The 26,614-nt window shown below is 41.0% G+C and overlaps 1 protein-coding gene across 1 annotated transcript in view; it reads right to left on the bottom strand.

The window, feature by feature from the left end:
* The window catches only part of CRTC2 (CREB regulated transcription coactivator 2), a 2,800,764-nt gene that overhangs the window by 1,456,523 nt on the left and 1,317,627 nt on the right, over positions 1-26,614 (bottom strand). Inside the window, exon 6 of the mRNA XM_044079735.1 lies at positions 9,068-9,171. Coding sequence (XP_043935670.1) covers positions 9,068-9,171 — 104 coding nt within the window. The remainder of the gene's footprint in view (positions 1-9,067; positions 9,172-26,614) is intronic.

Here is a 26,614-nt window from a genome sequence, read left to right as displayed (position 1 = left end):
GTCCAAAATTGGTCTCCAGTCCCCCAAAAATAGTCTTGAGTAGAATCCAGATCCTATCTGGTCTGGAGGGACTATTTGGATGACTCTTTTTCTTAGCAGCTTTTCTATCTCTAGTGCTGCTTCTTCCCTTTGACTGGGTGGAACATCGGGAAGATTTTTTGAAGGGACAGGACAAAGATCGCAGGGGATATGATAACCTCTGGTTATGATCCTTTGTACCCAAGAATTGGTGGTGATGGTTAGCCAGGCAGAAGGGTACAAGGAGAAAAGTCTCCAAACCACCTCCAGAGGAAAGGAGTTGGGCCGCTCTTCAGGAACGCTGGTAGGCTTGACCAGGGAAAGAATCCCTGGAACTCTGGTTACGCGGTCCCCCTCTGCCCCGAAAGGAGCGTCTTCCCTGTGAGTTTCCCCCTCTGCCTCTGGGGGAGAACTCGGCCTGTGTGTCACGGGAAGGACCCTGAGATTTCTTTAACCATATCTTCCCACACTTTTGGTTTCGGGAGAAAGCACGTTGAGGGGAAGAATAATGGACACCTACGGCAGAAAGTGTCTTACAGTCTTGTTCACATCTGGCCAGTGTTCTTTTAACTTTGGGCCCAAACAAAGAGGAGGGCTCAATGGGGGCATTAAGAAAGGAAGACTTAAAAGGTTCCGCGAAGTTGCACAAGTGCATCCAGGTGTGTCGTCTCAAGACTGCAGCTGAACCCGCCGCTCTAGCTGCTCCTTCTGATGCGTGAGATATCAATCGCATAAAGGAGTTAGATATAGACTCAATGGTGGCCAGCTGAGAGGCCACTTTGTCACGGACCTCATCAGACACTGCACCAGCCAAGGTTTCAGAGAGCTCAGAAACCAGATCCCTTTGAAGCCTAGTAAAATGTGCCATATAACTCAGGGACCTGATAGCAAAGGTCGCTGAAGCAAAAGTGCGCTTCCCTATTCTGTCCAGGGCCCAGGACTCTCTGTTAGGCGGATGGACAGTCTGGCTTTCTTCTTCTGCCAGATCCTTTTTGGTTGAAGCCGCCACCATCAAAGCATCTACAGGACGACCTTTAGACCAATGGGGATCTGAAGCAGGAGGGGACAAGATCTTAGCAGGCCTCCAGGAAATAGCTTCAACAGTATCAGGGGCCTTCAAAGCATGCTGCACGATGAACTTAACAAGTTAATCTGCAGGTGGAGTAACCCAGGAGGTAGGGGGCCAGGCGCGAAAAGCCTGCAGGAACACAGATTTCTCAGGGGTCGGATTAGAGGGCTGCCAGTCACCTCTTTGTTTCAGGATTTCAAGGATATCGCCAAAGGATACCTCAGAGGGTGCCCGAGGGGATCCTTCTCCCTCATCGAAATCTGTCTCTTCAGTGAGAGACTCCTCTGTGAAGTCCATGTGCTTCCTCTTACATGAACTTTTCTGGTGGACCTCCTCAGCGGGAGAAGCTGGGGAAGACCACGGAAAAGGGGATTCCTGAGGGAATATGTCCTGAAGCCCTTGCACCCAGTGTCTGCTAGGTGCGACTTGTGAAACCAGTGTACCAAAGGAAGGCAGAGGTATAGACAGTCCAGTATCGCCAGCAGCAGCGAAAGCCTTCTCCATCAATTGGAAGGCTGGTCTACCCAGAGAGGAGTGTATGTCAAGGACAGGGGGCACTTCTCCCCTAAATGGCTCAGCCTGCCGACTCAGAGTCCCTGGATGGCTGTGGAGCAGCAAGCTATGCATATCACAACTGACATCCTGGGTCGTAGCAAAACTTTCCTGCCATGAAGGCAACTGCGGTTCCTTAGTGAGATCCATAAAGGGAACCACAGAAGGGGAAGACTGTACTATATCCATGGACTTCAAAGGCAATGAAGGAGGAGAATAAGAAGGTGTCTTTGGAGATGGGTGATCACCTCCCAAGGAAGGATAGTTCCTGGGGGGTGGAATACCTCTGGCCAAGAATGTCTGGTCCACAAGATGCAACACATCATGTTCAGGCAAGACATCTAGTGGACCTCACAGAGACTGAGGGAGAAACAGGCCTGTCCACAAAAAAAGCAGACTCGGTGCCCATCTCATCTGATCGCACCAAGGACAACGGTGCCGAGAAAGACTGAACTACTGTAGTCTGCACCGAAGAAGTCATCGGTGCCGATGTCATTGCCTGCACCAACACAGGGATCGGTGCCGAAGTTGTTGTCGTGCCGAAACTGGAGTCAGTAATAAAGGCCTCGGTTCCAAGGAAGATCTCGGAGCTGACGCAGTCAAGGTCTGCGCAGACTGAACGGTCGGTGCCGATACAGTGGTAAAGGTCTGAACCGAGGAGCCCCTCGGTGCCAATATGTAGAAGGCTGCAGGAGAGGATGGAGCCGAAATCACTAACGGAGCCGAAGGCCTCGGTGCTGAAGGTCTGGGCACCGAAAGCACTGGGGCTGATTGAGAGAGTTCCGGAGCCAAAATTTTAGCCTTTTTAGATTTTGGTTGTTGAGAATTCCCAGCCGGGGACGAAGGCAAGGATTTAGCCCTAGCAGAAACATCCATTTTCTTATGGGCTTTAGGAGGGGTTGAGACCTATGACCCAGAAATAGCCTCTGAAAAGGGAGATTTTAGAAGTCCCTTCAGTATCAGCTTATTTTTCCTTTCTAACAAAGTTCATTAGAAAAGTTTTCACATATAGTACAAGGTGGTTCAACAGATAAATGGGAAGCTCCCAAACAATAAACACAAAGAGTGCGTATCAGAAGTAGGCGGTTTGTGTCCACAATCAGAACACCGCTTAAACCCCGGACTACTCTTTTTATCTGCCATATTAACAAACAGAAAAGTACCAACAATGGTACAAGAGAGTACCCGAAGGTATGAAAAAGAAAAGGAAAGGGATTACCAATGATGGTAAGGATAAATTACCTCGCGGTAAAAAGGGTAAGTAAAGGACAGAAAAAACCTGATGAAATTATGAACGCTAGATGTGACAGGGCAAGAGACAAAATATCACCTTTTCAGACAGAAAAGTAATTTGTAAAGCAATTAAACAACAACTGACTGCATTTAGCTCAAGAAAAGTAGGTTGGACGACTGGATGGCAACACGGCAAACGAAATCTGAGGTAACAGGGAGAAGGGAATTGTGGGTAAGAGTTTAGCTTGAGAGTTTGAAGCTGACGCGAGCTTGGAAAATGGCTGGCGCGATTCCGAGCTCGGAGCCGATACCCATACGTAAGGAATGAACGAGGATTAACAATATCAGATTCAAAAGTTACAGTGTGATGATAACAATGTCTAATGATTATAGGGCCAGATATGATACCGATGGAGAATTTCCTGTAGAAACTGAACTCCTGACACAGAGTCTACAGGTATTCTCATAACATCAAATGATTATTCAGTATGGAAAGTTGCAGCTGAAACCTCAGGCGTCTCTGGAACAAACTGTGAAGTTCAACAACAGAGATTCCACAATCAGCATGTAGTATGGACATTTTTGTTTGTAACATTTCAGTCTTCCCTGGGGCAAGTGTCATTTTAGGCAGAATTTTTAGGTGTGGTCACCTGCTCTGTGTTGCTATACCACCTCTAACCCCTACTGAGGCAATGACGTAGTGAAATATTAAGGTTACCACAGCAGACTAACTTGCGGAAGCAAGGAATATATCCTATAACTAACAATTCAAGAAAGCTTGACCTTGCCCATTACAACATGCATGGTCCCTGCAGTCACTTGCACCTGCTCTCAAGGCACTCATAACAGCTGCTTCTACTTATACTAGCTTCTTGTTAGAGTTACTAACACATCCTCACATTACAAACAAATTTATTTAATCAGATACATTATCAGCTGCTAATTAAATGACTGCTGTTACTGTATTGTCGCCTGCTGGCACTTTGAGCTGTATAACAGCCTGTGGCCAGGGTAACCACCCACTCTGCAACATCCTAGCTATGACACTGCCCATTTGGATTTTAATCACCGTCTCAGAGGAGGAGAAATTACATTCTAGAAGGCAAAGGAGAAACTAATTCTTGAAGCTTGTTAGATAGTGGTGAACAAATGATTATCACATAATGTTCATCAGTCTCTCTTAAATACATTTTTATATATATTTTTTGTATGCTGCAAATTAGAAGACATGCTAAAACAGGTTATTTCTAAATGCCACACATCCCTGAATATATAAATGAATGCACTATACCAAAATGTCTCCTTAGTGAAATGTCAGCGAGTGCCACCAGGTCAGAAAAAAAAAAAACTGAAACTGCAGGAGAAAAGCAAATATTGGACACTGCTCTTCTCCTTTAAAAAAAAAAATACTTACACTTATGTATTATCGCAACCAGATTAAGAGAAAGAGCAGCTGTTTTCCGATCATTTCTCGTGCCAAAAAATGTTGCCAAACTGGCTTCTGAAGTCTGTGTGTGTCACTGAATTGTGTGGTGCTTTTCAAAGTTTCCTGGTGGTTGACTAAAACTGCTGAAGAGCCGGTGACAGGATGACAGCAACACGAGAGCTCCTCTTGCAGAAAGCAAGCCACAGGAAAGTGGATGCTGTACCGCTAATGTTTAACACCCCCTCCCCAGAGCAAACAGATTAATGTTGTATTCCATTTTGTGGGTATCTGTTATACGCATAAAATCACTTTCTGGCACCTTGTACACTTTCATTTTCATCCCTTGAACTACCAAACAATATAAATAAGTAAATTGCAAAAGTTGTAATCCTTTGAAGTAATACTCAGTATAGAGCCTTAACAACGCTACTACAGGAAACTATACCCAGTTCTAAAGTAATCGTGCTAGACACATTATTATATCTCCGGACAAAGCTTGCCATACGTATTTCAAAATACCATAAGTTGACATTAAGGCAGTCAACTGATTATTGAAATAATATAAACCATGTAACGAAAATAATAAACTGTATTTTTAAATAGACTTTGTTAAGACTGCTGCTCTTTCTTTTAACAATCTGGTTGCGACAATACGCAAGTACCAAAAAAAAACATACGCATCTATCTACCTACATATATTTTTTTTTTTTCGGGGAGGGACAAGTCCCCCCCCCCAACTTAAATATATCAACTATTAGACACCATTATTCAAGAAATGGCTATCTAGGACTTAGTTTAAGTCTGTTTTTCTTTGGCCATTCACACTCAACATTATGCGACTTATTAAAGTGGCTTCTAACATTTACCTCCCTACCTACTCTTTCTTCTACAACATCAATAATTGTGAAAGATAGCAGTGCAAGAGTATCTCAGATTCATGAAAGGAACACTATGCCTACTTAATGATGCATGGCAAAAAGTGGGAAAAAATGATACATCTGCCTGACAACAGAGTGAGCACATGACAAGAATCTTTGGATGTTCTTTTATGAAATGTGTAGCTTACAGCTAGGAACCTCATTTGTAATTACCTACACGGTAGGCTGAGCTTTATTTAAATAAATCAGCCCTTATCTTGTTAACTGCAAGATACTGTCTCATTCTGCCAGCATATAATGGCTAAGTAATTGACTGCCGCGGTGGTATGGCGGTAGCGTTGTTACCTCACAGCAAGAGATTCTCCTGTTCGATTCTCGGCTTGGCTTGTGAGTGCCTTCTGTGTGGAGTTTGCATGTCCTCCCCGCGGTTGGGTAGCGTTTCGAAAGACATGTGTGCGTAAATGGGCGTGCCTTCGTTAAAGGTTGGGTGTCGAGCTGGCACCTCGGCATTTCGTAAAAATCTACTGCCAATCATTAGCGGACCAGAGTTCTGCTGTGGTGACCCCTTACCAGGAAAAGCCGAAAAACAAACATAATGGCTAAGTAATTAGAAAGATATAGCACATAAACTGTCTTATGACCAATAAAGTTGATTTCACTGTATTAAAAAGGATCAAAGACCCACTAGTGTTATCTGAAAACCAAACCCTAACCATACCCCATTAAGAATTACCTAAACAATGATGAAATGACACCAAGACACTCCCACAGTTGGTTCAGAACATTATTCAACTGCTGTTAGTCACCATCACAAGATCAGGGGGAAGTGGCATACACAGATCTCTCTGTTTTTCAGGAACTTGTATGGTTAGTATAATAAACCAACACTTAATGCACCTTGCCTTATGTAGCTAGCAGACACAGGCTAAGGCTACACGCTAACTTAGCAAGACCACTTTCCCTACTTCCATTTTCAGCACTTAATCAGTATGCTAAGCTTGCTAAACTGCAAAAATCTCACTGTCAACACTACAAGCAAAGCATGCCCTCAGCCGTAACATTGCACCACATTAAACAAAGACGGCCTTGCATATCATACGACTAAATTTACTATGCCAAACATCATGAGTTCACCCTATTTCATGGATTTCTCTAGACAGACAAGCATTCAATATACATATATACATAAATATATGATTAAAATTACCACTACTTAATTCATCATAAAATCTCTTCATTTACAGACATTCCAATAAACTCCCTATTGTAATTCTGAAAATAGAGAAGAACAGTGAAGGCTGAACATCGCTGTTCTTTTTTAAAGTTTTTTTTTTGTTGGGATGAAGCGCACCTGCACTCCAACCTCCTGAAATATGACATAATTCTGAGATCAGCATACCTCAGAGAGAAGAAATGATTTTGAGAAACAGCAATTTCAGACCCAGTACATGTAAGCTGGCATTTTTTGTCATTCAGTCTCGCAATTTAGGGACTTTCTTTAACAAGTCCTGGACTATCAAATGATTACCATTCCCATTCCTACAGAAAGGTTTAACACTAATTATACAATGTTACTTTATAAATACTCAAAAACATGCAGGCTGACTGAACATGGCAAAAAGATTACCCATTGTAAATCTAGCACTGAGAACAGGAAGAGGGTCTGGCCAGCTCTAGGTGTTGGAAAAAAAAAACTACAAGCAGCAGTGGACATCTTTTGTCCTTGTGAAAGTCTGACAAGGAAGCTCTGAGTTAGGTATCAACAGACTTTAATTGTGTCTCAACAACTACACGCACACACACACAGGTAGTTCTTTAAATCTCACAAGGAACAGCACCAATGCTAAGCAACAAGAGCTGCACATATTGCAGACTTTTTTCTTCCTGGCTAAACATAAAAGATGGAATGCAGTTTTCTATATTTAACATAATTCAGTGCCTCACATTCTGCAAGAAGGGATCACCTTTGCAAAAATGATTTTGCCTGCTGACTTCTTTACACATTTCCCAGCAGAAGATTATCTTGATATTTCAATACAGTTCAAGTACAGAAATGAAGTGCCTGATACAATACTTGAGTTTCTTTTTTCTTTTTAATCTGTTGAGAAAAGAAGTTGGCTGGCAGTGATGCTACTCAATGCAACTGAGGCATGGAGGAACTAGGCGACACAATTCAGTGCTTGAAACTTGGGGGTTCAACTATTACATACTCCAAGCACTGGCATACGCATGTTCATTCTATGAGCAGTACATGGCTTAGACATCTCCTGCACAAGAGAATTCACAAGAACACTACAGTTCCTTTGTACAATGGTATTATTTATAAAAGTTAAGAAACTTTTTTTCTTAAATGATGTCAATGTATAACAGCAATAACCCAAAACTGGGTGTGAGGAATTCTGGATTTACCCATGTTTGATGTTGTTTAGCCACGTGGGCTTTTCCCTTGCGACGAGAACAAGCCACTCTTGGGTAAATCAAACATCTGTCACATCCAGTTGCGGATTACTGCTAAAATTTATCATTAAAATCTGGTCATTTATCAACACTGCCACTCCAAATCACAATTAAGAATCACAATGTCAACATCAATGCCTTTCATCATTAATTTGATAAACTGGTAATAAAACACCAGTAGGACAGCCACGGAGATAAACTTTTAATCGAAACAAAAACCATGAAATAAGACGAGCGCTTTCACATATCAAGTACGCTTCATCAGATCTTCTAAAAACAAAAACCATCGGTTTAAATATACTACAGCAACCAATCAGCAGCCTGCAGCAATAAAAATCAATTAAAATTAAAATGTAAAAAATACAAAGTTTGACTTTCTTTAGCCTGTGTCCCTTTAATACAGGCTTAATACAAACACTATTATTTAACCCTGGATGTTTATGTGCTTGAAACCTCAGAATCCAACGAAGTTTTTTTTGTTCAATATCGCCCCCTCTAACATTGTTATACACTGGTTGTAAAACTCTAAAAAGAAACCAATGTCATCACATGCTTAGCCAGGGCATTCATATTCTTTTTACGTATTTCATAAAGGTGTTTGCGAATACATTCCTTCAGTTTCTGAGTGTTTTTTTTACTAATTTGATAAACTGATGAACAGAAACTTGCATCCTGGATTACACACACAGCTCTAAGTCATTATTCTCATAATTTTCATTAAACAGCATGCACATGCTCATAGACCTTCTGACTTAGGTAATGCAGTTTTCCCAATGGAAAAATTATCTGAATCACATGCATTCACAAAAACTAGTTCGGAAGCAAAGTATGCAAATTGTTAATATTCCTCAGTTTGTTATAAGCAGACAATGCTAAAGTATTAGGGATTCACAGATTCTAAGCCTCACTAGCAGCAAGAGGAGGAAAACCTACAATCTCTATTTCATCTGATGAACGGGTAATCTGTCTCTGTCTGCATCAAAAAAACTTGTGCAGGATTTCAACCCAAACATTAGTTATCTGATATAGAGTCTTTTAACAGAAACCTACCCTGCTATATGTTATTCATTCAGTTAATTATTAATTTAACTGAATTTATCGAATGGGATATGGCAGTGTTCTCAATGGACCTTTATTTAGATCCAGGCCAGGGTAAATTAAAACAAAACTAAAATAAAAGGCAGACAGGATACATAGAAATGTACAAAACTGAACACGATACAGATAAGAAAGACACAGACAAACATGAAGCATATAAATAAACTGTTCTATACTAAGTTAAAAGGATTTTAATACAATAGCATTCAGTATTTCCACTCAAAATTGTCAGTATATCTGAAATCTAATTACAGTCTTAAAGACCCAAAATGGCTGGTTAAGCACAAATCTTTTGACTATGTGCAACACTTTTGATTAGACACGCACAATACTCACCACTTTTCCTGCTCTGCAGTGGGATGGTCTGTGCAGGACCAGCAAAAGCATCCTGAGGGTTGGGATTCATTACACTTGTATGAAGAGCAGAATCCGAATTTGTTCTGTTATAGGAAAAAAATAAGGAGTTGGGGGGGAGAGACAAACATCAGAAAATGTCAACAAAGAAGTTATAACGAAAAAAATGTTAATTAAAAAACACATGTTGTGCTACATAACAAGTAAATTACAACCGGTAACTTAAGTTCAAGATGTGATATGACAACAAAACACCTAACAAGAACACAGTTACTAACCAGCCCTTCTATTGTAGGAATTTTGTTCTTAACTACTCCATCAATGGCTCAAGTTTGGTAAGTGTTGGGATGATGAATCCAGCCAGAAGGTGGGCAGTGGGCAGTTCAGCCAGTAGCAGGTATTTTCTTGTGAAGGAGGAGGGTGTGTGTACCTGAGGTAGGTGTTACTGCCTACCAAACAAGTCTACACTTAGACAAGGTAAAGCTCTAAGCTACTGGAAGCTGTAGAAGACCTATTTAGCAAGTACTGCATCACGATAAGACAGTGTAACATCTAAATTTGACAAAAATGCTGCCATGATGAATAATAAACATGTGATTGTGGAAATGGTTGTCTTACTTGAATGTTAAAATAATGCATTTTTTTGTTAAACAAGAAACATCTTTACTGAAATATCACTTATGACACAGACAATCATACATTTATATAAATGAAAACAAACCATACAGAAATATTTTCATATGGAAACATGATACATCACTTATAACCTTCTGCACAGTCACTGTCAGTCAAACATTACATAGTTCATTCAACTCCTGTCTTTCCTTAAACCTCATTCCTCCTCCAAAACATTATTCTGCCTTTACTGTTCCCACAACTCCGTTTTTTTCTATGCAATTTCCTTCTAGCTTTTGCTTAAGATCCCACTTCCAGTTCTTTTATCTCTGTTACTATATTCCCTACTTCTAGTCTGGTTTAGATTTTAAATTCTATTTTATAGCAATTTTTTTGCAGCCACCACAATTAAACTCAATGTCTAGGCAATTCCAATTCTGTATTACAGCTCAAAAAACTCATATCCTTAGTTACAACAATTTGCTCACCCAGTATTTCTAACAGGGTAGTCTGCAGGGAATTTTTTAGTTTGCCAACTCATTACACTCCCAACACGTATGTTCCCACTTATTTCTTTCTCCCACAACACACCTCCAATATTTGCAGTCTACTAGAGGAAAAATTCTATGGAGTCTGGTTGGGGTATAAAAATACCAATGCAAACACTTTCAAGTAAAGATCCTAAATCCTCTACACTTCAGTCCATATTTGTGGGCCCTACATGCATCCCCCCATTGTTTCTTAGTGAATTGTTATCCACTTCTTCCAATAACTATCATGCAACATTTTATATGCCCTACTGATCATTTCTTTAATAGCAACTTCTGTTCTAGACTCTACTAAAAGCTCTACCAGTGCTGGTCTTTCACACTGAATTCCCTTATTCATTTCTCTTTGCCTACATTCCGATATCAATCCTATATAAGGAAGGCAATCTCCAGCCTGCATCCAAATGAATTCTTGGCCACTTTCCATTCTATTATTTTTTCCTCTCTAATTATCTGCTTCTAATACCTTTTTTCCTCTGCCACTTTTCTCCAGTAAATTCCATCCCTCTCTTGCCTATTCTCTGTACCCCTAATTGCAGTCATCCCTACTGGAAGAAATCTCCCTCTTCCAATCCCATGACGGCTCAGTTCTTACAATAATTTCTGCTACTTTATGAATATAATATTTTGTAATGTTATTACTTTCCTTAAGAATCTGTATCCAAAATCCCAGTTCACCCTTAACTCTTAAGCTCCCCCATGCTGCTTCATCATTTTTTTCCACTTTGACTTGTAGCTTTCTGCTTGTGCAATGTATAGGAGGTCTTAGATAAGTAGCTCTGAAATTCCCCTTTAAACCAGGTAATCTCAAACCACCTTGTTCTATTGGAAAGATCAACTTATTCTACTTAACTCTTACCCTCCCTCAAACAAATCCTTCAACTCTTTATTAATTGCTATCCACAACTTCTCTGATTGATAAAAAATATGAAAAAGCAAAAAAATTCAGCAACCAGCAAAAGTCAAAGTATTAAAATGGAAGAAAAAGCTGGCTAGGCAGAGTAGTACAAACACTTAATAAAAACACAAAAATAAAAGACTGTTAAAACAGGATGAGCGCTTTCATACACAAAGGTACTTCATCAGATCCAATACAATATTAATATTTGATAAAAAATATGCCTGACCAGTGCATAAATTTAAAGGGACTAAAAACATTTTGACTGTTTGTATCTTGCTATCCATACCTATAAAAGACCTTTCAATTTCTCAGTCTTAATATTACTTTTTGTTTAGTCTCTTCTCACATATCCTTATCTGCCATAATTTTTTAACCCATTCTTCTCAAAGTACTTAATTTTATCATGCCCCCATAAATATGAATATTACTGAACCAATTTGTGTGTGGGTACATAGTTTACAGCGATTGTTTTTGCTTTGTCCTCAGTTTTCTATCCCAAAAAGACTTGAAACTGTCTCAGAATGTTCCACAACATTAAGATGTCCTTTTCTGATTTTATCAGGTACAAAATGATATCATCTGCAATTAAAACCATTTTTTCTTGATCATCATGCCAGTTACATCCTTGAATTTCTGAGTCTATTATTTATTTGCCAATGGATTTAAATACAATGTAAAGGACACCCCTGCCTGGTTCCTACTTTCAAAGTGAACTTACCAGAGAGGAACTCCACCACTTCAATTTTTGCTTTCAAACCCTCTTACTTCTTCCTAATCAACCTTATTTTACCAGGGAATCCAAATACTTCCATTGCCCTACTCATAAAATTCCAGCTTACTCGATTGAATGCTTTCTCTGTATCAAGACCCACCAACAACATTGGTATTTTCTTACACTCTGCTTCCCTCTGGATCATCACTTTTCTGTGAATGTTGTCAAATGTTTGCCTCCCCTCCACAAATCCACACTGATCCATATCTATCAATTTTGGTATCACCTTTGCCATTATAGAAGTAAACACTTTATACCCATGGTTTAGAATCAAAATGGGTTTCTATGAAGCTGGACCTGATAGGTCTTTATCATCTTTAGGAATTACAGCCCCCACAGCTTTCTCACATGATGTTGATGCTTCTCCTCATTTTAAAATTCTGTTAAACAAAACGTTCCGGATCTTTATCACTTTCTTCCCTCCTAGTTTCCCACCTTCCACAGGAGTATTGAGACTTTCCTGTAGATCCGTTAGCATACCTCTCAACATAGAAATATCAACAATTTGGACAAAGGCCGATGAAAAGTAGGTACAACTGGCCAAAAATCATGGCACTGATTAAACATAAAATTTGCATACATAATCATGCAACCCCCGGCCACTCTGATGGAATTACAGGATACCAACATGAAGACTGAAGTCACTAAATAATAATAAATAATGGCAAGCACTTGAATTTCAGGCTTCATATCCCTCAGAAAATGCATAATAATGCAAAATCTATTATTCTACCAATTATCAGAGTTTACAAGAGCAGTATTTAAAATCAAAAGTGTGACCCATGGAACAGGGCAAAACTAAGTTATGCAACTCTGATCGCGAGATGGTTAACATTGCATTTCAAACAAAAAAGTGACATCTAGCAATCCTGTCACCTAACAGCTGCCACCCCCCCCAAAAAAAAATAAAAAAATGTGCTCCCCAAACCCCCTGTTAATGTGGCGGTTATACCCACACCACCTACTTTGCGTGTGTACCACTATACAATGAAAGACTCAAGAATGACGTCCACAGCCTTTAGCAAAAAACACTGCTTGTCTACTGACACAGACAGTGCTAGGGTCAGCAACAGGGCATTTTATCAAAAACTTCACCCTTTCAGGGACTTTAAAACCTGTCAGGCCTTCTAGGGCAGGTGTTTGTGAATCAGGATTAACAGAGGCAACATTAAAAACCATTCAAGAAAGCCGGTAACACTGGAGGAATTGCAGAAGGAGCAAGGCTTTCCATCTGCAGAAGTTCATAGTATCTTTTTTGAACGTCTGACATTTCAGAAGAGTCCCACTTGAAAACTGTCTCCCCAAAAGTTGAGGTCCTTTCTTGGGGAGTCAGCCTCAGCAGATTCATCCTCTGGGGAAGCATACCCAAGAGGAGGTGGCATCTGGGAGAGACAGAATCCTCCAAAGAGGAGTCTGAGAAGTCTTCAGCTTCAGGTTTGATAATTGCCTCAGCCTGAGGCCTGGGATTGATGACAGCAGGACCAGTCTGTGGGGAAACTGGCATGGCAGGCCTTAAGGCCATAAAGGTATTAAACAGGCTCTGTGAAAAAGCCTGACAATCAGGTGGTCTTTCAGCAGGAGGGTAAGAGATGTTTTGTTTTGTGTTTCTTTTTAAGTGAAGGGTGTAGGCCCCTAGGGAAGGCCTAGTCTCGGACAGAGGCCTAGATTCTGTTTGCTGGGAAGCTGTGGAAGCACTGGAAGGGCCTATCTGGGCAGCTGCAAGAAGCTGAGGTTCCCCCTCATCGTCGGCAGGTGATGTCTGCAAGCCCTCCCTGGATGTACCTTCTTCCCTAGGTTCTGCGGCCTCCTGAGGGGTACCTGCTACACCTGTAATGGCAGACTCCAAAGTTCCTCCATGCAAACGTCAGCCATAGGAGGGACGTTAGGTGGAGGAGGGGCAAGTTCAGGCCTTCTTTTTAGGTGGTTCTATGAACTGACCAGACGACCCTTCCATGTCTAATGCTAAGTGTTTAAGATGCTGATTCTTTAAGTAAATTTTCAATGCATGCAGACGACTGCGGAGTGTCTTAGGGATGAAGGCCTGACAGATTACACAAGTAAGATAGTTGTGGGTAGACCCTAGACAGAAAAGGCAGAGTTCGTGGGCATCCTTATGGGGGAATCTGATGACCGCATGTGCACCTTCCCTTCCTGGATGACATGTAACCTAAACAAACATGCAGTGACAAAAAGGAATCAGAAACAGCCTCAACAGGGTACCGAAGATGGCACGAAGCGCTGATGTTTGACTGGCAGCAGAGAAGTTCTGAGGAAAGATACATGCAGATGTCACTTTTATGGCACCTAGCAATGACTACAAGCTTTTGTACACTGGCCGGATGTTTGGATAGGAAGCAGATGTTAACCCAAGAGTTTGGAATACTGCAACATGAGAACAGAAGGACATCATAAGAACAGACAGCAGTATGATTAAGTGAGAACACATGTTGTAACATGCACACAAGTATGGTTAACCTTAACTTTACAATAAACAATAACGGGGTGCAGCCATCAATTTTTGGAAGGGTAGATTTCATTTTTTTTATAAAGTGTATATAGCTTTGTGTGTTTGTTGTGAGTTAAAAGGGGATGGGACCTTGAAAATGTATTTATTTTTTGGATTCGTAAGTGTTTGTATTGAAGTAAAACCTAGGAAAAGTAATGTGGGTTCAAAGAGATATCAGAAAAATCATCTATCTACAAGTGCAGCCTGTCAGAAATTGTGTGCATGATAGCTGTAAGACAGAAACATTTATTCAGCAATACTGGTACCCCTCCATTTTGGCATCTACTTCTACGATCTCCATATCAGGAATCAGAACCTTTGGTTTTCAGAAAGTAATACTAGAATCAGTGACTTAAATATCCACCAACACATAAATAAAAGGCACTGAAGAGACAAATTTATTAGAAAACACCTACCAGACCTCAAAGAACAAACTTCCCCTGCAAGTTAAAGTAACTCTGAAGCTATTTTAAAACTAAACATGGATGACTGAATGGGTATCCAAAAATTAACTCTGGGAATAACCTGATTTGCCCTTTTAGAAAAGGGGGTAAAGCACAAGGGTTGGCACTGGCAAGGTGTAAATGGTCTTGTGACTCAGTTTTTGTATTTTCTATTTTCTAATGAATGCAAATTGTCTTAAGAGTACAATCAAAAACGTGTACAGAACTATATTAAGAAGTGTAGGGCGCAAATAGCAGCACTACAGGAGATGCAGATGGATAGAAATTAAGTATGTGAACTTGACCACTTGACTAAAAAAGGTTTAGGGGGCATTCAGAAGATTATCAGGGACAACTGAAAAGGGGAGCAATAACACTGACTGAAAGAGAAGCCCTAGGACTGACAGAAAAGGAATAAAGAACAGCAGTGATGGATTTGTAGTAACAAAGGGCTACTAGCAAAACAGGAGGATTTTACTAACATGTATCCATATTCCAACTACAGTAGACTCCCGCTTATCTGGTCTCCTCTTTAACCAGCCATCAAATTTCTGCTACAGCCCTAGCAAAAGACAATAGAGAAGAATAGCACTTCTGCCTCCTTTAAGCTAAATAATGACAGACATTTGAGTTTTAGACTTCATATTCTTTAGAAAAATGCATACTAACAGACATCCTGTTATTCTGGTTGATTTACAACCTATAAATGCTATTTTACATGCTTTTTGTGGTTAACCAGCCTAAGGTCAGGTCCCAGTGATACCGGATAAGAGGGAGTCTACTGCAACACTTAACATAACTGTGGGAGAAAAAAAAATATTTTCAGCAAGGATTATTATTTATGAATAGGGACTAGAATCTGATTTGCAACAGTAAGGATGTATCAGGGGGAACAAGAAGAGAAAACATACAACAAGCAAAGGTAGACATCTGAAGTTTGGTATGGAAGATGTGAATTCACCTACAAGAACTCCCCATTTAAATATTACTTCCAAACATACAGTAACTGGGTTACAATGGATAGAAATTATATTTCTGGTCCTCACTAATATGACGCAGTGCTGAACACCCTCTAGTGCAATGCCTTCTCTGGTAAGGTCAGACACAAAATGGTCTCCTTTGAAGTAATAATAAAACCTGGAACCCCAGCTAACCCTGGAATGTTCACGTAAAGTTGTGTAAAAATCTTACCATAACAGTACATGTCCTTCTCTTCACCGTTGCGGTATTCTTTACATAAGGGATTCCCTGGCAAGGGTAGCCCAACATCTGGCCAGTATATCAAAGTTTTAGGAATATATAGATGCCGTACGTCACATGTATGGTCTGCACACAGGGCACAAAGGTGACATTGGGAAGTATACACCTCAGAAATGAAAATCCCCATAAGGAACAAATATTCATAGGAACAAGGAAGAACATGTGCACCCAGAAGGAGAAAGGGAAAAGAATTCCAGGCTAGAGGAACGAAGCCTGAATGAGAAGGTCATCCACAAAAAGATTTTAACTCCTCCCATCCTGCAAAACACAATGTCAGGAGCGAGGCATTTGGTGAATACCCTTGGGGCACTAGAAAGGCCAAAGAACAAAGTTGAGAACTGAAAATGCAAGGAAGAAACAGAGAAACATACAAACTTCCTAAAAAGAGGATGAATGGGGTTGTGAAGACAGTATCCCTGGTCCTCAAGGATGCCTAAGAAAGCCTGAACAAGAAGAGGGAACAGGGTTTGAAGGGACAACACCCGAAATGTAGGGACCTTTAGAAAAGTGCTGAGCTGACAAAGATCTAGAATGAAGCCAGTAACATCTGAAATAAAACCCTTTCCTTTTCTGGCAAGGGACACAAGTTGAATAATGCCCTGAGCCCAAAAGGCCTTGAAGCATTTCTGGAAAGAAAAAGCGGTTTCTGAGGAGGTTGAGAGATGCCCAGAAAAGGAGGAAGAGATTTACACACCATGAAATATCCCTGTGAATGATGGACAAAACGCAAGAATCTCAAGCAAATCTTAACCCATTGGGAAGGGACAGGCAAAGACGAAGGGATAATGGAACCTGGCTCACGGAAAGCGGAAGCAATCTGTTAAGATAGAAAGAATAGTTTGTGTAAAATCTTACCATAACCGTAAATGTCCTTCTCTTCCATGTTGCAGTATTCTCACATGTGGGATCCTCTGCCTCAGGTGACCTGAATGTCCGGCTCATATACAGAAGTTAAGCCTGGCTGCTGCAAGGTGCATGAGACGTCACACGCACGGACCATAAACCGTGGGCCATAAATGTGACAACCGCACATACAAACCACAGAACTGAAAGCCGTGTCGGACAACAGTCCAAGGTCAGCTGAAAAGATGCCATCCAGATAACGGAAAAGGTCCTATAGGGGGTAGGAGGGGGAGATAGGAATACTGCATCATGGAAGAGAACATCTATGGTTATGATAAGATTTTACACAACTATTCTATGTCCTTCTATTCTAATGTTGCAGTATTCTCACATGTGGGAGAGTACCAAAGCTCAACCTGTGATATGTGTGGAGGAAGAAGTTGCAATCTCTAAGAAGCCCTGGAGGATGGCTTTGGCAAATCCTGTCCTAGCCCTGGAGATGCAATGCAATTTATAGTGTTCAGTGAAACTGTGGACTGAGGACTATGTTGCTGCCTCTAGGATGGTGGCTATATCTAGACCTTTTAGGAAAGCCCCTAAGGAGGCCAGTGCTCTGGTAGAGTGGGCTCCCATGGCATATGGTAGCAGTCTTTCATGGAAAGAGTAGCAGAAATAGTTTGGAATATCCAAGCAGATACAGTCTGCTTGGATACCGCTTTCTCCACAGCCCTGGTGTGAAAGGACACAGAGGGCTGGTTGTACTTTCTGATGTCCTTAGTCTTATCCAGATAGAACCTTAGTCAAACACTCTGCTTATGCTATGCTGACGAGGTCATAAGGCCGAAATATGCATATGTACAGCTAGTGGGGTTTGGCTTTATTGGCCTGAAATTGTCCATTAAAACTACTTCAATTGTAAAAGTCATGGGCAATCAGAATCGCCATACAGCTGAAACACCTGATGTTCATAAGAGTCATTTGCACATATCCCATGTGCCTCTGTTACAGAAGGTTTGGGAGGTCACTCACTGGAAGTTCTAGCTTGGCTGGTGTTATCATTTATTTATTTGGTTATTTAATTAATTAATTTTACATTTGTTTACTGGGAAAGTTCGACTGGACACACGTCCTTTTTTAGTGGAGGCCTGGGGAGAAAAGCTCCAGTAATAAATGATACAAACAGTGTAGAAGTATAAAACTTAACAAGACATGTAAGGACATTACATGAGCATCCAAATAGCATTTACACAAAAATAGGAAATACAGTTTTCTAGAAGCAACATCAACATAATATGTGGTACATAAGTAAATATAATTTAAGTGAGTTCAAGGAGTACTGTAAGAGAGCACCCAATGAGTAGTAGAGTTACATGGTTATATGTACAGAAGTTAGTTTTAACCAGGAGAGTTGCAACAGCAAATCAAAGTATCAGCCAAGTGTGTAGTGAGTGGCTTTTTAAATTGTACTATGAAGGAGTTAGAGGTAATGGGGGTTGGCAGTTTGTTCCAAATTTTAGGGATGACACTTGAGAAGAGTGACACTCCAGCTGATTTGTTAACTTTAGTAGTATCCAGAAGGAGCTTGTTAGTGGAATAGAGTACTCTAGAAGTAGAATATGGTTGTATAAGATTTTGGAGAGCAGGGACTTTATCAGGTTGATATAGGACTTTGTGGGCAAAGGTTAACTGTTTATAGTGTAGGAGTTGAGGAAGTTCTAACCAATTTAGTTGTTTAAGAGCTGTACAGTGGTGGGACCTGCGTGTGTGGCATCAGTGGCAAATTTGGCAATTTTACTACAGCAGGATTCCAGCTTGGTTAGATCAGTTTTATGGAGGTTGGTAAGAACTGGGGACGCATATAAGAGAATTGACAGAAGGTGTGTGCGGGCGATGGTAGCTTTTGTGGTTCTAGACAGAAAATGTTTGTTTCTGTAGAGCTGACCAAGTTTCTTATGAACCTTCTTAATGGTTTGAGCGATGGGAATGTCGAATTTCAAGTTGTTGTCAATTTCAACGCCTAGCAGTTTAGTATGAGTTATTGGGGCGACAACAGTTTTGTTTCTGGATTCTATATTAAAGTTAGGTAGGATGAGGGAGATCTTGTAGGGTGGAAGACAATGAGTTCTGTTTTGCTGGGGTTCAGGATAAGTTGGGAATTGGTGAATCATGTTTCTATACATAAAAATGACTCCTGGGTTATGGTGTTGAAATGTTGTGTGTGGGGGGGGGGGGGGCTGCACATATTAGCATAGAGTCATCTGCATACTGTATAACAGCTGCATGAAATGTGGAGGTGTGGAGATGACTAGTGAATAGAGAGAAAAGTAGAGGGCCAAGGATGGAGCCTTGTGGGACCCCTATGGTCACTGGGAGAAGAGGGAAAGGTGGTGTTGCCACTGTACGGCCTGCTGATGTCCTGATAGGTAGCTTTGGAACCAGGTGATAGAGGAGATGCTAAGGTTACGGGAGGAGATTACATTTATGAGTTGATTGTGATTTATGACATCAAAGGTTTTGGACAAATCCAGAAATATGGTAGATACATATTGTCCATGGTTTCTAAAGTGGTTAATTGTATTTGTAAAGGCCACTAGGGCTGTTACGGTGCTGTGATAGGGATGAAAACCTGGTTGTGTGTTTGACAGTAGTTTGTGTGTATGCAGGTAGTCCATGTGTTGGGTACGGATGACTCTTTCTAGGATTTTAAATAAGAGTGGCAGGATGACAATTAGTAAATTCAGTAGAAATGCCTACTTTGTGTAAAGGAATAATGTGGGAGATCTTCCAAACAGTAGGTACTAAGCCCTCAGATATCGATCTATTTCCGAGTATGGCTACTGGATATGCAATTGAATTGGCTGCAATTTTCAGATTGTCAGCTGGGAGGTTGTCAGCAGCTAGGGTGGTTGGTTTAAGTTTTCGTAGTAGTCTTTTTGTGGTATCTACAGGCACTGGTTGTAGAGTAAAACTGGTTGGGGCTATTTTGTAAGGTGGTGCTGTGCTGGGATGGAGGAGGGACAGAGTTGTTGAGAGATGTTCTGACAATTTGCAAGGGCTTGGATAGTACCTGTAAAGTATTTATTAAATTGGACTGCTATACTACCAGAGGATGCAGCTGAGGTCGGAGTGGGGACAGTTGATTTACCTGGTAGAAGTATATTATCAACTGAGGCCCAGAATTTTTGAGGGTTATTTTGGTGTTTCATTTGAATATTGTGGCAGCACTTGATTTTATCCAATTTTACAAGCTTTTTTGCTTTGTTTCCGAGTTCTAAGAATGCGTGTCTTGTGATTTGTTTTTTGTTTTTGTGAAATTGTTCCCAGGCCTTATCTCTAGCTTTGAGTAAGGATCTATATTCTTTGCTTAGTCGGGGTGCGTAATTAGCTTTTACTCTAATGGTTCTGGGAGGTGCCAGACAGTTTAATATATCTAAGAAAGTGGTATTAAAGGAGTTCACAGCCTCTTTAAATGGTAGCTGTCTGAGTGTTTCCCTAGTTAGAGTATTTTATAGCAGAGATGAAACTATTTGGCTTAAAAGCTTTTTTTATTTCTGTTTGTATGGAAGGTGGCTTGGTTTTCTTAGCTGACTATGGGTTTGTAGAGGAAAGGTAGGCTGATGGTCACTCAGACCATCAGGAAGACAACCTGCTTGAGATGAAAGGGAGGGGTTATTAACTAGAATCCAGTCAAGGACGGACGGTTGATTGGAAGATGTGTCAGTCCTTGTGGGGGATGTGATGAGTTTTTTGAAACCGGGACCTCTCGCACCCAAAGCGAGAATCATACCCCTAGACCAACGAGCCACAAAGGAGGGCTCGTCCGGGATTTGAAACTTGGGTGAATCCATGTAGGTTAACATGGGCTGATGGATTTTGAGAGTAGCAATGTAGTCAGTTGATGTTAAAATTATCCATCAGGGCGGTTTCCCTCTTGGAGAGAACTGGATGTCCAGTGTAATATGTTTTCTAGTGTGGGTATATTATTTCCTGGAGGAATATAGCCACCAATAATACTAATGTGTTTATTGGGGTTGATTTTTACCTTGCAAAGATTAGCTCTGCATTTTCAGAGTCAGGGATGTTAATTTCAAAACAGTCTAATATTGGGGATTTTTGAATAAGAGTGCTACTCCTCCACTCCTTTTGGTTTTCCTATCTTTATGTAGGATTTTGTAAACCTGGAGCTATAATTTTGCTGTTATTGTTGGGTTTAGCCAAGTTTCTGTTAATATCACAGTATCTGTAAAATAGAGGGACAGTAGGCCAAGCAGCTCCTGAACATTTTTTACAATACTTCTTACATTCATATTTAAAAAGAGAAGGGAAGATTTGGTTTTGTTGTGAAGTAGTTTACAGTTGAATGCGTGTGTTAGGGCTGTGAGTGGGACCTGAATTAGGATGGATGCCTCCAGAGTGGTCTCATTGCTTTAAAAGGTGTAAAATGAGTTTGGTGAACTTGTACTGCAGTTTGGTGTATTTTAGGCAGGTTTGGGATATGTTTGCTTGGAGTTTGATTTTGTTTGCATGGAGATCTATGTGGTTGGAATAAAAGAGAGTTGGAGCTATGGTATAGCTTAATGGTTCGTCTAGGTGAAAAAATGAAGAGGTCTAACAGAGAGGGGGGTTGGTGGTTGGTAGCTGAAAATTATATGAGGTGAGAGGGTACAGGAGTAAAAGCAGAGAGGTAGTGGTGATATGTAGGGCTGCTAGATTTAAGTGTATCCTATAAAGGTGAAGAATTTCATTATGATGCTTTAACATAGACAGCAATTGATGAACTAGGGCTGATGTCTGGTAAATTATACATGTTGTGAAGTGCACATGGGTATTAGCAGGGTTGAGAGCTACTGAGGGGTTTTATATTAAAGAGGTACTATCGGGAAAGGAATAGGGAGGTTTATAGTAAGGTTAGTTAATTAACAGATACTACTGGTTGACACCTGGGTTGTGAATGGTAGTTGATTTGTGGGTGGATGTCAATTATCGGGTAGTAGTGGGTGGTGACTGGGCTGTGACTTGTTGCTGTGAACTGGGTGGGGTAGGTGAAGTATAAATGTAATTGATGTGGGGGTGAGTGGGAATGGGCATAAGGTAGGGGAACAAAGTCAGCCCAAGTGTAGCAAGGGCAAATGGAGCAGGCTGAACCAGGTTGCAGCAGGCTGTACTTATATGAAAATAAAAACAATCAGGAAAGCAGAGAGAATGTAGATAAGAGTTTTTTTTAATGAAAAGCTAACATGGAGCAGATACTTGAAGGTAAGCAACATCACACAGAGAGCAGAAGCTGATAGGAATGTGAGGAGAAGTAAATTACAGAGGGAAGCAGCAGATAAGAGTGAGTGCGGGGGGGAGGCAAGGAGAGTGGCTGAGAAGGCAGGAATAGTACAGGAGGGGGCAGGTATGAGGGTCGGGGATGCGCTAGGAGCTGAGAAAAACATAAAAAGCTTAGCAATATGCAGGTAGACACACACAAGCAATGACCAACATATGCAGTCTTATATAGGCAGCTGGGGGAAGGAGTACTGCTTCAGCAGACTTCAGCGGTGTTCCAGTTATTTAAATTATGTATGGATGCCAAGAAGAGAGAAAAAAAAAAGGAAAATGGAATGAGGTTTAGTATTTGGTAAATGACTACTGCCTATCATCCAAGAAATATTCTAAGGGAGAGTCTGGACTAATAGAATCTTCTTCCTCAGATCCATAATCGAAGGGAGAAGGGATGTGGAAAGAATATACCAAAGACTCTTCCCCAGAATCTAAATCCTCTTCAGAGGACTTCTGCTCTCTGGGCCTTTTAAGGAGAGTAGGTGACAGAGGAGAAGAAGGCACAGAAACTCCTTGAGGAGGCTTTAAGATCATTAAGGCATTAAACAACCCCTGGGTAAAATCCTGGGATTCACATTGAGGATCTTTAGCAGCAGAGGAAATGTGCTTCTTTTTCTTCTTCTGATGAATGTCTGCCCTTAACTCATTCATTCCAATGGAGCTCAGGAAGTTTGCACTGTAACTTCCAATGGCGGAGCCTTAAGCTTTTGACAGAATCAAACTATGTCCTCACATTTCAAACAAATCATCTCTCTGGAATCATAAGGGTTATGAAAGAAGTATAAATGGCAAACCCCTCAGCACAAACAATTTTTATAGTGGTAGTATTCTTTAGGGTTCTACAGCTTAAACTGAATTTTATAAGTCACAGTAAACACAGTAACTATCACATTTGTAATATTTTGTAAACAACTTACAATATTTCAGCAACCACTCAAGTTACACACATACTGTCACAGCAACAATTTATTCATATAGCTTAGAACTTACATATGCTAAGGAGTTCCATTGGTTTTACCTGGTTGTTGAAATATTTAGGAAAAAATGAAAACGATATTTACATAAATTAATAACATAAAAACAACAGTCAATATCTCTTTACCTGCACTATACAGAGGCCAAATATTAATGCAGTTGAGTTTACCACTCTGTAAGCTTTAAGATGAAATGTTTTAAAAGCTTGGACATTGCATCACTAATTCCAAAACCATGCTAATATGAACAAGCAATATTTGACACCTAGAAGCGTCAGTAGGAGTTGACTGCAGATGCACCTGGAGGCATCACTCAGATGTAATATGTTAAAACTTTAGGAGGTTCATCCCTTTGCTGACACTCAACCAATGTAATGGAAATCTCCTGAACTAGGATTTGCAGTATTCCCACTTCAGTCCTTCAGAAATAATCAGCCGAGGTTCCCCCCTTAACATCCAGGTGGACATTTGCAGAGCCTCAGAGGACATGCGAGAGGTCAGATCCACGCCGGCCTTCAAAAGGGTAACGTAAGAGGAATCCGACACGACAACTGAGTGATCTTCTGGGCTTTCACCAGAGTTAAGAAAGACAACTAGGGGAGGTGGGACAGCAGCCAAATCAGACTGAAGATTTTTAGGCCTTTTTCTTGGCAGGCGACTGACCTTCGGGACAGCAAGATTTTGCCATTACATCTTGCTCCAACAATTTAAAACACTGATTCTCCAGGTAAATTGACAAGGAGGAGATAAAACTATGTAGGGTCTTAGGGACAAACGCAAGGCAGGCAGAACACTGCTTTCGGTCATGAGAAGCACCCAAAAAGAAGAGACACTGCTCATGATGATCTTTATGGGGAATCTACCTCTCACACTAACATTTTTTCTTTCTGGATGACATGTAAGCCCACCAAAGTAAAAGAACAGATAAGAAGGAAACCTCAATGGGGCACTTATTTCAAACATAGCTTGGTAACCAGCAGAGAAGGAGCAGCATTCAGATGGACAATCAAAGACGACATTTGGACTGGTGGCAAAGAAGTTTTGAGGTATGTTCATCTGTATATCACCTTTATGTCCTACGCTTTGTACAGGGAAAATGTGTGCGACATACGTCTATATATTTCTAAGGTTTTGGTATACTGGCTGGATGTTGGACTACTCTTGGCAGGGAATCCCTTATGTGAAGAATACTGCAACAGTGATATGGAAGAATACTTACTCCAAGGCTAACTTCCTATATTTAAGGGATAACCTGGCAAAATTTTTCAAGCCCCCACAAACCCTAAGAACACTGTTGCCTATGCATAACTGTTCGCAAAAACTCTTTACAAGCACGTTAATAGCTGCATACAGACAACTCTATCAACAAGGAAGAAGTAAAGAACTAACTCAAACAATAAGCCACTTTGGTGGAATCACATCATCAATAGGATGTACAACAGAAGGAAGAAAACCACGTCAAACATTAGGAGGTGCAGCACCCAGCAGGATGAATGCACTCTCATCAAACTAAGCAACCAGCCAGATAAAACCACTCTCATCAAACTAAGCAAACAGCTCAGAGGACAAATAAAGTCTCTCAGGCCAAAGACAACAACAAGGCATTCTTTAGCTACATCTGCAACCTCAAAGGCAGTATACAATTGTGTGCAGAGCTCATTGTTAATGGAGCCACCAATACTGAGCCACATGATACAGCAACCCTACTGGCCAACAAATTCAGCTCCAACTTTACGTCTCCCTCCCTCTCAACCTTCTCTCAGGAAATAGCATCAAATATAACTCCCCCTGCTATCACTAGGTAACAGGTCTTTAATGCTCTCTGTAAGGCCAAGAACACTGCAACAATGGGCCCAGCCACAATCCCAGGATGCCTTCTAAATAGCATGAAACTTGACCTTTCAGGCCCTCTGGAATTGCTATATAACTGTAGCCTCCAAAAAGACTTTGTGCCTTAAGAATGCCGAATAGCAACAGTTATCCCTCTGCACAAATGTGGGCCATCTACAAACCATGATAACTACAGACCTATAACTCTCAATAATCCCATATGCAAAGTCATGGAAATGAGCAACAAACACATAGGAAACCTCCAGACAGTGGACCCAACACAATTTGCTTTCGTCAAGGGCAAGTCATGCCTACTTAACCTGGTGGACTTCTCTGAAAAGGTCACCAAAGCAATGGATGACAGCAAAATGGTTCACACTGCCTACCTTGACCTGATCAAGGCTTTTGACCCAAAAACTCACTTAAGCACTGTTGACAAACTCAAGAATTTAGGTATAAGCCCTTATGTCACCCAGTGGATAGCCAGCTGGCTCACAGACAGGACCCAGGAAGTCAGAAATGGAGAGTCCACCTCTACTAAGAGGCCATTCATGAGTGGAGTTCCTCAGGGATTGGTCCTGGGACCGCTCCTTTTTGGCATTTACTTCTGACATCAAGGCCAATGTCAATGGCATCCAGCTGACTAATTTTGTAGGGGATTGCAAATTAGGAGCAGTCAAACAATCCCCAACCAGCACAAAAGTTCTCTATAATGGGTTGGCACAGACCAATAACTGGTGTCAGAGCCATGGACTAAAACTAAATGAGAAGAAATGCATAAGAGTACCCTTCAGGAGGTCATCCACCCCTGCTAACTATGATATTGACAACGCATCTCCATGAGATCACCAAGTAGTCAGGGACTTGGGGACACACACAGACGGTAATCTAGCCTTTGACCATCATATGTTTACAACAGTGAGGAAATCATTCTATGTTGTGCAACTTATAAACAAAGGTACGGCATCTAGGTCCAAGGAAGTTGTTCCACTTATTTGGCATTTATCAGACTTATCATTGAGTACAATTCACCCTTTGGTATGTACCTAACCAGGCATATCCAACAAATGGAACATCCACAGAAATTCTGCAGTAAAATACAGGGTGTAGGGAATGTGTCCTACACAGACCGCCTCAAGGGCCTATCACTATATTCTGTCTCCTCCAGGCTGTTGAAAGATATCTATGTCTGCCATACATCCAGAAGGACATCCTGCATATCCATAAAACAAACAGCACCAGAATTACGCATTATAAATAGACTTTGCCTGTGACATAAATAGGACCTGCAGGAGAGACAGGTACGTATCCCGGAAACTAACCCTTCTCTGGAACAGGGTCTCCCCACTCATGTGAAGCAGACTTTCTCCCAAACATAGTTCATGTAATGTGGACAACTGCATGAAGAACAGGAAATTCATCCCTGGTTTGGCAAGTCTATCTCTAGTGGACACAGGCAGCCTGTAAAAGTTCCTCTCCCAGGCACCTACTTGTAAATGTTTCATCTACCAT

The sequence above is a fragment of the Protopterus annectens genome, chromosome 8.part0 (genome assembly GCF_019279795.1).
Source record: "Protopterus annectens isolate FY-2018-M chromosome 8.part0, PAN1.0, whole genome shotgun sequence".
Lineage (NCBI taxonomy): Eukaryota > Metazoa > Chordata > Ceratodontiformes > Protopteridae > Protopterus > Protopterus annectens.
The sequence above is the reverse complement of the archived record's forward strand: the minus strand, read 5'-3'. Positions and strand labels throughout refer to the sequence as shown.